This window comes from Poecilia reticulata, linkage group LG9 (genome assembly GCF_000633615.1).
Source record: "Poecilia reticulata strain Guanapo linkage group LG9, Guppy_female_1.0+MT, whole genome shotgun sequence".
In the NCBI taxonomy this organism is placed as follows: domain Eukaryota; kingdom Metazoa; phylum Chordata; class Actinopteri; order Cyprinodontiformes; family Poeciliidae; genus Poecilia; species Poecilia reticulata.
Window position 1 is genome coordinate 4,664,367 of NC_024339.1, and position 13,137 is coordinate 4,677,503.

Genomic DNA, 13,137 nt, shown 5'->3' on the forward strand with positions numbered 1-13,137 from the left:
ATGGATGGATGGATGGATGGATGGATGGATGGATGGATGGATGGATGGATGGATGGATGGATGGATGGATGGATGGATGGATGGATGGATGCTGGTATCAGGGTTAGAACTGCTGCTGACTGATTCATCTGTTGTTAAGTGTGGTAAAAGGTACAAGTTAAATATATGGATATGTTGGTAATTTCTTTCCTTTCGTTCATTAAATGCTAGAGAAATGGAGGCAAACAGTAAGTCTGTAGCTAAGCTAACTATGCTAAATGGTTGATAATCTCTCAGTCTACTCACCTCTCTTGGAGAAAAACTGGGCTACAAATTGACACTCTTGTCTTTTTTCTCTCTCTCTTTGAAAACCTCACTTTATAATTTTTCTTGGCAGCATCGTAACTGCAGCAGTCGTTCTTGTCTTCCACTGACTGCTGCTGAACACCGTCACCTCCAAGCACGATAAGCAGGAACGAACCATTTCATGCAGATCCAAGGGGGTGTTTAGTGCAAATATGGACCTGTGCTTTTTGGTCTGCGAGTGGTAACATAAAACTTTTACTTCGAAAAACAATTTAAAAAACACGATATGATTAATTTTGTAACTGACAGGGCCCCAATGTTTTTTCTATTTCTATTAAGAAAAAAACTATACATTTTATGGGGGGCCCCATGTTGGTCAGGGGCCTTTGGGGTTGTCCTAACTTTCCCCCCTTCTACCGCGCCCTTGCTATTGCCCCGTGTTCCACATTCTTTACTGCAATGACTAATCTGCTTCCCTAGCATGCAGTCACTCTACAGAGCTCCGTTAAGAAGCTAATAATGGAGTCAGGCAAACTGAAGCAGAGGATGTCTGAACGTCGCAGGACGCCGGTCCTTCAGGATCATGGCTTTAGACTGAGGGGCTCAAACAAACTTGGGAATTGAGTAAAATGATAGCACCAAATTGTTTTACCTCATGCTAAAAAACAACAAGATCAAAAAAACAAAAACAGCACTACTTCTTCAAACTCTTTATCTCGGTCCAAATCGAGGAAATGAGCATCACTTGGTTGCATCACTCCCGGTGAAGCTGTACGGCAGCCAGTTACAGCATGGCTGCATGCCTGGGCAACAGCGGCACCACATCATCGTCCTCCATCACAGCTGATGGCTCAGATCAAGGGGATGGACAGCTCAGAGAGAGATAGTATGTGTGTGTTGCAGCTAACAGATGGACATCTCCGCATGAAGGAGAAGAGGGACCTCAGGGGGACGAAAACGAAGAGGCCACATCACACACCATCAGCGTGTCCAAAAGCGAGTGAGCCCGGTGGCCTGATGGGAACTCGTAGCGAGGATCTTCACAGAAGCGCTCGCTATATAGTGCCTGAGAGGAACACCTGGCATATCAAAGCAACAAAGAGAAACGAGCTTCAAAGGAACAGGGACGCTTGTTTTAGGGGCCTCTGAGGAGATCTGGCATTTCTGAGTTGGAGGAAGTCCTGGAATGCACAAACACACCTCAGATGTTAAACCGATTAGAGTTTAAAATGCAGGGACACGTTTTTTTTTTTTAGACACAGGTTTGGGTGTGTAAAGTGTAGGGGTGGATCTGTGAAAAATTTTTACTTGTTTTACTTGTTAGCAGGAAGGAAGAAGTTCTACGTCAGTGGGTGTTTAAACCTTTTCCCAAGAAAGCAAAAATCGTCAAGTTGAAAAATTATGTTCCAATGAAAGTTTTAATGCATTTTTTGTCTACTCAACAAACTAAACATACAAGATTTTATTGAAAGTAACAAAAGTATTTTTTTTCTACAAGTGATCTGTAAATTGTCAAAGGTGCAAAATTTTTCATCTCAACTCAGCAAAAACAATAGGACAAAAAGCGTCTGTGTTTTTTCCAATGCTGTATTGATCAACAGGCACGGGCAACCCAAACGTGTAAAAGTTGCCAGATGTTTGTGGTTCTACTTTCTACGAGATTAAGATGAATGCAGAAATCCGGTTTGTAGAAGAGAAATAATTGTTTGTTGTTCAAAATAAAGTTTTGTTTGATAAAATCTCACCCGCAAAAACACAAGTCTCCATTTGCATCGCAGGTCAGATTTGTTCCATTCTAGAACAAATACTTCACAAATGAGACTTAGACTTGATTATTACTATAACAGGGAACAGGGAGCATTTACGTGAGTATTGTACTTTTTTTGTAGTATCTTTACTTCAGTATTTATTTTGGGGGGACTGCATGTCTTTCACTCCTCTAGATTTCTAGGAAGTTTGTCGTTACTCGTTCCTTGAGGCTCAGCGTAGCTTTGTAGTCGGCTGTTGCTGTTTTTCTTTGCTGAAATGCTGCTAAACACAAGGGAACCAGTCACAGCAGCCGCTCACAAATGGGATTTGGAGTTACTTGGACTACTTCAGTATTTTCAGAAGTACATTAGCACTTTTTAACTTGAATAAACTTTTGACCGAACAACATTTACTTGTAGTTGAGTGAGATTTGACAATGAGTATTAACACTTTTACTCAAGTACTAGAGTTCAGTACGTTGTCCACCATTGCTACAATCACTGGCTTGAAGCCATTAACTCTCAGACTTGTCTTTGATTCAGTTGTGGCTTTGGTTTGCCAGATCTCGTCCTGTCAGAGTTTCCTCAAGTTTCTGAGCACCTCCTGATGGTGAAGAAAACTGTACTCACTGACATCTTGATTTTCTTTGCAATTTCTCAGTAGAAAAGACCAACATTTATTGTGGTGTTATGATGGTCTGTATCTCTTCCATTGTTAGTTGTCTTTTTCTCATCATTTCTCTAGCAACATGATACTTTCTGCAGTAATTTAGAAAAATGATCAACCTCCATTGCTGCAGAACAACTTTAAATGAATGTATTTTGTGTTCCATATTCCATAAAAAAAACCTTTGTGTATAACCCTGAAATGTACATCAGTCTTCAGTTAGTGGCTTACCTTATCTTTATCCTCTGGCAGGCCACTCCTGCCTTTGTAACATTTCAAGCAGTTCATTAGACTTGAACGACTTGAATTGCAGTTAAAAACTGGAAAAGTTGGTGTGTTCTACGACATTAGCGTGAGTCATAAATGTCTTACTGACTTATCTATACAGCACCTGGCTCAGCGTTGTTGTGTTCAACGTGCTTCACAAGTAAAACTGGAACTGGACTAAAACTGGAAAAAATGTGCAAACCGTAAAAATAATAACTTGTTTTATCACCTTCTGAGTTCTCACCCGACATCAGAACCTGAAATGAAAGGCAGATTTTCTAGTAGGATTTTTGCTCGAATGTGCTTGTTTGCGTCGTCTAGCTAAAACTTTAGCTAGCAGAGCAGCTGCAAAATGGCTTTCAGCGGAGCATTGAGGCCACACAAGGAAAAACAACGAATAAAATTACGAGAATAAAGTTGTAGCATTGTCAGTTTATTCTCGAAATATTCTGACTTTATTCTCATTAAATTATGACTTTTTTTCTCGTTATGTTATGACTGTATTCTCTGGATACATGGGTTTATTATCGTAATATTAAGACGTCATTCTCAAAATTTTACGATTTTATCCTCTTAATTTTTTTTTCGTAGAGTCTACACATATAGAACCATCGTGAATCCTCTAAGATGTGATGAAAATGACAGCAGAAGTTAATTAAAAAGCAAAATAACTCAGCCAAGCCCCTTCAACAATCTGCAGACTGAATGCAGTTTTTTCCGTCTTGTACTTTTACCATCCCAGACTGTACATTTATATTTTAAATAAACGTTCATTTTTATACCATGATTTACACGGCAGGTAGTCGACAGCCTCCTGCTATACTAGATCAGAAAGCTTCGCATTATTGGTGCAATAACGCCCTCTAGTGGATTTAATTGACATTGCGGACGCAATACACAGTGTTTGAGGATGGAACCTTTTCCCGCTTTATCCCACTGCAATGACAAAACTCTGTTGAGATTTTATGTGATATAGAAAGGGGCATTAATGTCACGTAACATAAGGATTGTACAGATAAACAGAAATGTGTGCTGTGCATTTGTGCTCAGTTCTCCCTCACTCTGCTAACCCTAAATAAAATCCATATAAAATCCATATATACTAATTCAGAAATAACTTAAATAAAGTCGATCTGTCTGATATAATCTGGGTATAAATGCAGCTGTTCTGTGAAAGTCTCAGTATTTTGTTAGAGAACACCAAACACAGCAGAGGGAGGAAACAGCGGACGTTTAAAGCAGAGTCAGGACATAAAACAACATCTGAAAAATGGAAAGACTCCAGCACAGGCTCCATTTCATGTGCAAAAGCCACAGAAAAACACCTGAAGAGACGTGGAGCTGTGACTGCAGCGACTCAGAGGGGCTAGATATACATGCATGCAACACTTTTTAGATTTCTGCTCATAAAAATGTTGAAAACCACGCATTGTTATCCTTTCACTTCACACCAGGACTCTGCTTTGTGTAGGTCTGCCACATAAAACCAGAGTTAGGTAGTAACTAGATACATTTACTCAGTTACATTCTGTTGTTTGTGTGCATTGTTCCTGCCAAAATAAGCTAATAAATGTAATCGAGTATAATATTATGATGTATCACTACTTTTACTATAGATATTTTTTGGGGAAAAAAAGTTTCTTCAGTGACAATTTATTGCTTTGTAATTATGTTATGTGATTAATTTTATTATTTTAGTGTTTAAAATGTGTCTGATGATGTCATAAAAAATAAAATAGCTAAAACTACAAGCAGACTACAATTCTTCGATAACGTTCATAAGTTCTCCTTCTGTTCACTGATTGGCCCAGTTGAAAATCTACTAGCGACAATCCAAGTGAAAGGGAGAAATCCCAGACTGCTGCAAGCGACATTTTATTTGAGCGGAATCTGAAGGATATGACCGGGTTGTCAATCTCTTTTCCAGCCTTTTACTCAATCCTTTTCTACTTTTACTGAGCAATTTCTTGAACGACTACTTTTCACTTCTACTTGAGTAAAAATATGTATCGAAGTCGCGCTATTCTTACTTGCGTATTTTTTATTTTTTTTGAGTTCTCCATCTCTGTATAAAACCCCCATCACACACTGATCACTGGACGTGACGAACATTTTTCATTTTTCAGGGCTGTGAATATTTCTGCTTACAGTCCTATTCTAAGCCACCATCTTTTTTTTCCGAGTAGCTTCGTCATGTACTGATGTCTTAAACCATTTCTTCAGTTTAGTTTTAAATCCAGATGCCTTCATGTTCTCTTTAAGATGACTGGACTCTCCGGGCTGTTGGCCAGACAGTCGTTTATTCTTCTTCTTTTTTTTTTCTTTTCTTCAGCTGCTCTGGAGGCGCCTTGGAGGATGTTTGTAGGTGGCGAGGCTGCAGTCCCCGGCGTGGTGGGGGTCGTCTCCTCTCCAAAACAGGGGCGTGGTTCTGCTCCCGCCTGCCTGCTGCCTGGATCAGAACCAAGGCCAGCGCAGCACCAAAACTCCCAGGAGTCCGGGCGGGACTCAGGACCTCACATTTCCTCCCAGAGCTAATAAATCTGGTGATGGATATGTGTGACCTCCTGGTCGGTGCTCCGAAATATATAAATCATCATCACCAAAACACACACACATAAACAAACAGTGATCCTAGTTTTTCAAAATTCTACTCTTTTCAGCAAAAAAAAACGCATGTTCTTCTTTAGTCTAATTGTTTAGCTCATGACTCAGAGCAGCATAATGCGGACCGGAGGCGCTGAAGGCGACCGGGTTCAGACTGCCTCACCGCCACACGCTCTGGCTGCGCACATCGATCCCATTTAGCATTCTGCAGGGCCAGCAGGGAAAACTGCAGCGGCAGTGGACAGCGTAGATCATAAGGCGACATGAAAAGGTCAAAAAAATAAATTAAAAAAAACATATCTGCTATTTGACTTCTAGATCGTCACAATGAGTACCCCACTAGTAATATGAAAAGTTTGGCGCAAAAAAAATAAATGGAGAAAACATCCCGAATGCAGTGTGTGTGTGTGTGTGTGTGTGTGTGTGTGTGTGTGTGTGTGTGTGTGTGCTCGGGAACTGCAGTGTAAGATGGGATGAGCTGCATGAGTGACTCGGAGTCTCCCAGGAGGGTGGAGGCTTTCTGCAAAAGCCCGCAGGTTTCCCCCCCCCACCCGTCTTCCGCTGCTGCTGCGTCAAATGATGCGCCGCAGCGCCCCGACTATAAAAGCACCTGTCCGGGCCAGACATCACTCGCATCTCACTTTCTGTCCTTCCCGCGCACTCTCCATCACACACTCCTGAGCTCCACACACATACACACACATACACAAACACACAAGCACACACAGTTGCGCTTTCTCTCTCTCTTCTCTCTCTTTTCTCTTCCCCTGAAGTAAAGGAAACATGAGTTACTCCAGCGACATTTACAGCAGCAGCTCCTATCGCAGGATCTTCGGAGAGGCGCCCCGGTCAGGTCGCGTGGCTCTGGCCAGCGGCGGCAGCCCGTCCCGCCTGCACTCCGCGGGATACCGCAGCAGCCACCGCGCTTATGGCTCCCCGTCCGCGGTCTCCTCCGCCGCCTACCGCAGGACGGCGGCTCCCGGCCGCGTCTTCTCCTCCATCCCGGACTCCGCCATGGACCTGACCCAGTCCACCGCCGTCACCAACGAGCTCAAGATCATCCGCACCAACGAGAAGGAGCAGCTGCAGGGCCTCAACGACCGCTTCGTGTCCTTCATCGAGAAGGTGCACAACCTGGAGCAGCACAACAAAGTCCTGGAGGCCGAGGTGACGCTGCTGCGCCAGCGCCACAACGAGCCGTCGCGCCTGCACGAGCTCTACGAGCAGGAGATCCGCGAGTTGCGGGCGCGCGTGGAGGAGCTGACGCACGAGAAGAGCCAGATGCACCTGGACTGCGTCCAGATGAACGAGACGCTGGAGTGCGTGCGGGAGAAGCTGGATGAGGAGAGCAGGCTGCGCGAGGAGGCGGAGAGCGCCCTGAAGGGCTACCGGAAGGACGTGGACGACGCCACCTTGGCCCGCCTGGAGCTGGAGAAGAAAGTGGAGTCTCTGCTGGACGAGATCGCCTTCCTCAGGAAAGTTCATGAAGAGGAGCTGCAGGAGCTGCAGGCGTCCCTGCAGGCAACGCAGGTACACAAGAAAAGTTGCTCAAAAGAAAAAAGAAGAACGTGCAAAGAAAATGTCTACAGCGATAAAAGGTTTTAAATGCGGATGAAAGGAGATCCGGGTTAATCTAATGGGCTAAATTAACTCTCTGGGTTCCGTTTCCCACACATCGTTCTGGTTTAAATCAAAACGATCATTCGCCAAAACAGTGTTAAGGTCCCATCACCGCCCAGTCTTAGAATATATCCGCGTTGTGACGCACTTTTTAATATTCCCGACCGCGCTGCGAGTTTACATCACATTTAGAATATTTTACACGGTCTTTACAATGACTTTAGCTTAGCTAGCCACCAAAATCATGTGTTGTTATCCTGCTCGAGCGACCAGGGAGAAGGCGACCAGGGGAGGTGTAACTTGTAGGAGTTTTGAACACATTTTCCTTTCCTGAGTCCTAAGCACTGCTGCACTGGGAAATTGATGACTCTGCAGTTCCGTTTCAGCACCACGCGCTGTCCTGCCCTCCTCCGAGCTAGCGACCTGCGCTGCAGCAGCCGCGCGCGCCGCGTCACGCGGCTCCTTAAATCAAAAATCGTTAATTTGACACAATCGATTTTACAATTTACATTAATTTTAAGACCTTCATATCCTGCTACATCGCATGTAACGTTCTATATAATGAGACAAATAGCTTTAAAAGTTGTTAAATCGGTAAAGTAACCATGAGCGAGATTTAATAAGTGGTCGTACTCGTTGATTAATGTCAGAGGGTGAAAAGCGCGGATACAATCCGGAATAATAACTCGTAAATCCAGGGGTGTGGTCGTCCTCTGGGACGGCGGGGCGCAGACTGTGTGAAGGATGCCGCTCCATTTCAAGCGACAGCAGCACAGCTCAGAAATTTACAGATGAAAAAAAAAAATTACAAGTTAATTCTAGCTCACCATATGTGTAAAAAAAAAAAGCATTTAAGATAGGCAAAATAGTCTAGTTTTGTCACAGGTAGAATGTGACAAAAAAGTGACAACATGCACTACAGTTAGCTAAATTAGTCAGTGATTAAGCAGTAATGGATGCTGGGTAGATTAGTCCAGTTTTTACATTGCCCTGCAGGGAAGGGATGATAGCCATGCAAGATGTCGACTGCAGTTTTCTGCAGCAGAGGGAGTCTGAGTCAGCAGCCCATCCATCTGTCCTGCATCAGCTCAGTGGATCAGTACCCAGCTCACCTCATGCATCCTTAAACACAGTCACCTGGGATGCCTCCACACGGCTAAAATGGTGGAACTTAAAATGTATGTCTTAATCCTGAGGTTTGATGTAACAGTCTCTAAATGTATATTTCCAAGTGAAACAAAAATGGTTAATATGATTTTTTTTTTTTTTTTTAGAAAAAGGCATAGGCAAAGTTATGGATTTAGTATCAGTGACTTTGAAACACTTTACTTTCTTAAATGTTTGAACCTGAAATCATAGCTGAAATAACAGCTATGAAGCAGTCTGGTGATTCTGGGGTTCAATGAGTTCATGCTGCAGCCGGGACTTCTTTTTCTTATTATTCTCTTTCCTTCTTCAAGGTGTCAGTGGAAATGGACATGAGTAAACCGGACCTGGCTGCAGCCCTGAAGGACATCCGGGCTCAGTACGAGAACCTGTCGGCCCGGAACCAGGTCCAGGCTGAGGAGTGGTACCGCTCCAAGTTTGCCACTGTGACAGAGGCCGCAGCGCGCAACCAGGATGCCATCAAGCACTCCAAGGAGGAGCTGAGCGAGTACCGCAGGCAGGTTCAAGCCCGCACCCTGGAGATCGAGGCCCTCCGGGGCCACAATGAAGCCCTGGAGAGGCAGATTGGCGAGATGGAAGACCGTCACAACAATGAAATTGGAGAGATGCAAGTAAGTGAATTATTTATCGCTTATCGAATGAGGTGAGTTCGTAAAGAGGCAATCGCTTAGCAACATAGATTAAGAAACGTTTTATTAATGATCATTTGACAGCTTAAGTTTATTGTCAGGGCCGGATGTAAGAGGATATGGGCCCCTGGGATGGAGGCAGTTTTGGTGCCCTATCCACTTCAGAAAAACATTTTGTATCAATGCAAATTACAATCCATTAACACACAGTCTTACATATCAGCAGGTATTAATTAATGCATGAAAGATATAACATGTCCCCCTGCCAATAACTCCATGTTGTTTCCAAAGAAATCGACCATAATTTCATCATTTTGAAATTCTTGAATATAGTTTGTATTCATAAAAATACCCAAAAATGAATACAACTCACCTGATATCTGCTTGTCAGTTTTACATAAAGTACAATGTTTGCAAAACACACCTTCATAATAATTAAAAAACATAGAAAGAAAAGAAAAGCCTTTGGGACCACACAAAACATGAAGCCCTGGGCTCCCGCCCTTATAAGCCCTTTCTAAATTGTGACCCAGATCTCATTCTGTAACTGTGGTTGTGTGCAGGACACTGTCCAGCAGCTGGAAGCTGCCCTGAGGAGCACCAAGGGAGAGATGTCTCGTCACCTGCGTGAATACCAGGACCTGCTGAATGTCAAGATGGCCCTGGACATCGAGATCGCTGCTTACAGGTCAGATTAGTGAACCGATCTATAACCCTTACAAAGCATTAATAAACCATGTAAAGTCATTAACAGCCCCTTTACATGGTTCATTGTTTAGATAAGAACATAAAACAGCAGGAAATAATGGTTGCAGGTTAGTATTGTATTTGTGAGGATGGATTATTCTACAACAATACATTTTTTTAAGGTTCCTACCAATTAAGTTGAGTATGTAAGCCAAGTAGAACTGATTTCAATTGTTTGTACTTGTGAATTATGTGATCCTCCCATTTTTAGTTTTTATGTGATGTTTTTTTATTATTTGAGGTGGTGCATGGTCCGGTTTAGTTCAGTTTTGTCATTGTTCTCAACTGAAACAAGTAGTGGCCTGTAAAGAAAAGCCCTGAGAGGCAGTGTGGGAAAAAATCACTTGGGCTTTCTGCTTCCATCCTTACCTATAATCTTTAATGGTTAAAGTATTATTTAATGATTGTGATGGAAATCTATCTTTCCAAATAAAAACAATTAGAAGAGAAAAAGTGACCCAAGAACATAGCTTTGTGGAACCCCACATATGATTCACATTTAGATCTTTATTCATGTCCCAATGGGCAATTTATTTTACAAGCAAGTCACAATAAAAAAACAAACAAAAACAACAACAGTTCATCAATAAATAATATTTTGCTAGATGCTGTGGAATATTTTTGGGACACTTGTTCTTTTATTATTTATGATGTGGTTTGTTTATAAGCTGCCTATCAGTTGTATTTTCCAAGCTTACAAAGTTAGATATGAATTTGCAATTAATTACAAATTCTGGTTATGGACAAAATTTTACTTATACCTTTGCTGCTACATTTTTAGAGGGTCAGTATTATTGACTTTTTTTTTAGCTTTACACCATGTTATAATGCCATTGCCTCATCAAAAACATACCTGGAGTGTTGCTTTGATTCTTTCATGAATGTTTAGGAAGCCCTTTAATCTCTCATGATAACCATTCAGCTGTGCAAAACACTTGGGTGGACCTAGCTCCGCCTTCAAGGCACAGCTCCTCCTCAGAACTGCAGTTTCCAAGTTTCTGCCTCACAGAGCAACCCTCCCCCATGACTCTCCCACTCAGCTCCATCTGCTGAGCTCATTATAGGAGCAAATTCTCAGTACAATGCTGGTAAAAACGTTTAAGAATTTATAGAGGAGCCATGTTGTGACGGCCTCCTGAAGGTGGAGTTTCAGAAAGATGGGGAATTTCTTAAAGAGACAGAGGCCCAATTTCCAGGCGTTCGATTACGAAGTGAAATTTCTTTTAAGTCATGTAGAATTTTTATAACAACTGAAGGTAACATAGTTACCTACAAAATGATTCGATGTGGCTAGAAAACACATAAGTGAAACTTTAAATGAAACAAGAGGTATTTAGTCAACCTTTCTGATGGTAAAGCTTTCAATCATCCTTCATGTCACATGACAGTTGTATTCTTCTTTTGAAACATACTGAGATGAGAAACACTCCAAATCCAGGCTGCAAGGAGACGTCGTCCTCCCCCTCCTCACCCGTTTGCCTCTCTGTCTGTACAGGAAGCTTCTGGAAGGCGAGGAGTGCCGCCTCAGCTCGGTGGGCAGTGCCATGGTCCAGTCTGGCTATCCCGGTCTGTCCTACACATCGGCCCGCGCCTACGCCCTCGGAGCTTACAGGAAGCCCAAGCAGGAAGAGGAGGAAGAGGAGGCAGGAGAAGACGAGGAGAAGGAGGAAGAAGAGGAAGAGGGAGAGGAGGAGGGCGAGGAGGGAGACGAGGCAGAGGAGCAGGAGGAAGGTGAGGGAGAAGTAGAGGAAGAGGAGGAGGAAGAAGGAGAAGGAGAAGAAGAAGAGGAGGAGGAAGAGGAAAAGCCAAAGGAAAAGGAGGAGAAGGGAAAGGAGAAAGAGAAGGAGAAGGAGAGATCCACCGGGAAGAGCAGCAAGAGCTAAACAGCTTGTGTCGTCATCAGTATCAATAACTCATCTCTCATCCCACCGATCACCTCTGGGTCTGCTTCCTGCTCACGTCACCCTCCGAGTTTCCCCCACCCATTCACACACATCCACCCGCTCCAGATGCCTGCCACCTCCACACCGGGTCAGACGGGATCACTTTAGATGGAGAAGTATAGCATTAGCGAGCTGTGAAACGGCAACAAGTATTTATTCAGTCCACTGTCCACCGTTACAATGTCTCTGACGTACAGAGGGCTACTAGCATGTTTACCACAAAAAGGTAAAAGATGAGAAGCAGGTGTGAATGTTTCCTCCTGCGTTATGTGCCACAGATGATCCATATTCACATTAGCAAACAGCGAGCCCGAATCAGAGGTAACACCGCAGTCAGCACACAGACTTTGAAAGACAAACGCACAGATCCTGGAGCATGTGAAGCAGCCAGTCCAACTATTATGGTGCTATTTGATTTTTACATATACAAGTTGGGGAAGGATTTTATCATAGATCACCCGCCCCCCCACCAGCTTGGTTCTGAATGTGAATGTCAGCTTTAAGACAGAAATACTAGCAGAAAAACAAAGAATGCTTCCATGTGGGTTAGGATTTAGTTTTTTCCCCCCCAAACCCACATTTCAAGCGCTCTGACTCATTTCAGTCCACTCAGTTCTGCTTTCGTCCCGCTTTTATTTGTTGCAGCCTGAGCCTGGAGAAAGATGTGTGTGTGTCTGCGTGCGTGCGTGCATGTGTGTGAGGCTGTGCAGTGTGTAAGAGAGAAGGAGTGCTGCCACTGTGTGCATGTGGATGAAAATGTGAAGCTTTAACTGCTGCTATGTGTATTTCTTTTGGGAGGCGGGGGATTATAACCGATCCCTACCTTTGATTGATTCATTTGTCAAGAAGAATCTGCTACATATCACTGAAAAAGAAAAGCATTTTCTTTTTAATCTCACGTTAACACAGTAGCCCCTTTGTTTAGTTAAGCTGGATATATAAAGAGTGGGTTAGATGATGGGTTTTGAGGTGTAGAGTCATAAATAAGGGCTATATTCACCATAACTTTCTCTCACGTTGCCCTGAAACTTTTTCATCGCTGCTGTTCTTCATTTGTCCTCTCAGGTTTTATTTTGGCAAATGAATCAAGCAACTGGTTTGAATGCATGGCCTGATACCAGGAGCTTAAATATTAGCTGGATGAGAAAGACTTTTTGCTTGTGTGTTCAATTAAAGAAATAAAATTAAATTTAAAAGAAAGAAGACGAAAAACAACCTTGCCTTAACCATAAAAGAAAGTAAAATAAAACTCGTTTCCACCTGAACCTCACGTGTTCCCGGTACGACAGAGGAGTTGCTGACACTTTCCAGATTCTGCTTAACAACTGTGATTGTACATGCTGCTGTTTCCTTTCAAAGCCAAATAAAGACATTTAATAAACAAGATTTTTCTCCACTCTCTTTGTGTTTATAGTTGAATAAAAGCAATCAAAAATGTTAAACAGTAAAAAAAAAAAAAA

The 13,137-nt window shown here is 42.9% G+C and overlaps 1 protein-coding gene across 1 annotated transcript; it reads left to right on the forward strand.

The window, feature by feature from the left end:
- The first annotated feature begins 6,085 nt into the window (after positions 1-6,085).
- On the forward strand, positions 6,086-13,063 carry LOC103469766 (low molecular weight neuronal intermediate filament-like). Its single transcript, XM_008417683.2, has 4 exons — positions 6,086-7,101; positions 8,652-8,969; positions 9,551-9,675; positions 11,230-13,063. The coding sequence occupies exons 1-4, from the start codon at positions 6,355-6,357 to the stop codon at positions 11,615-11,617; spliced, it is 1,578 nt and encodes a 525-aa protein (XP_008415905.1). The 5' UTR covers positions 6,086-6,354; the 3' UTR covers positions 11,618-13,063.
- Positions 13,064-13,137: the final 74 nt, after the last annotated feature.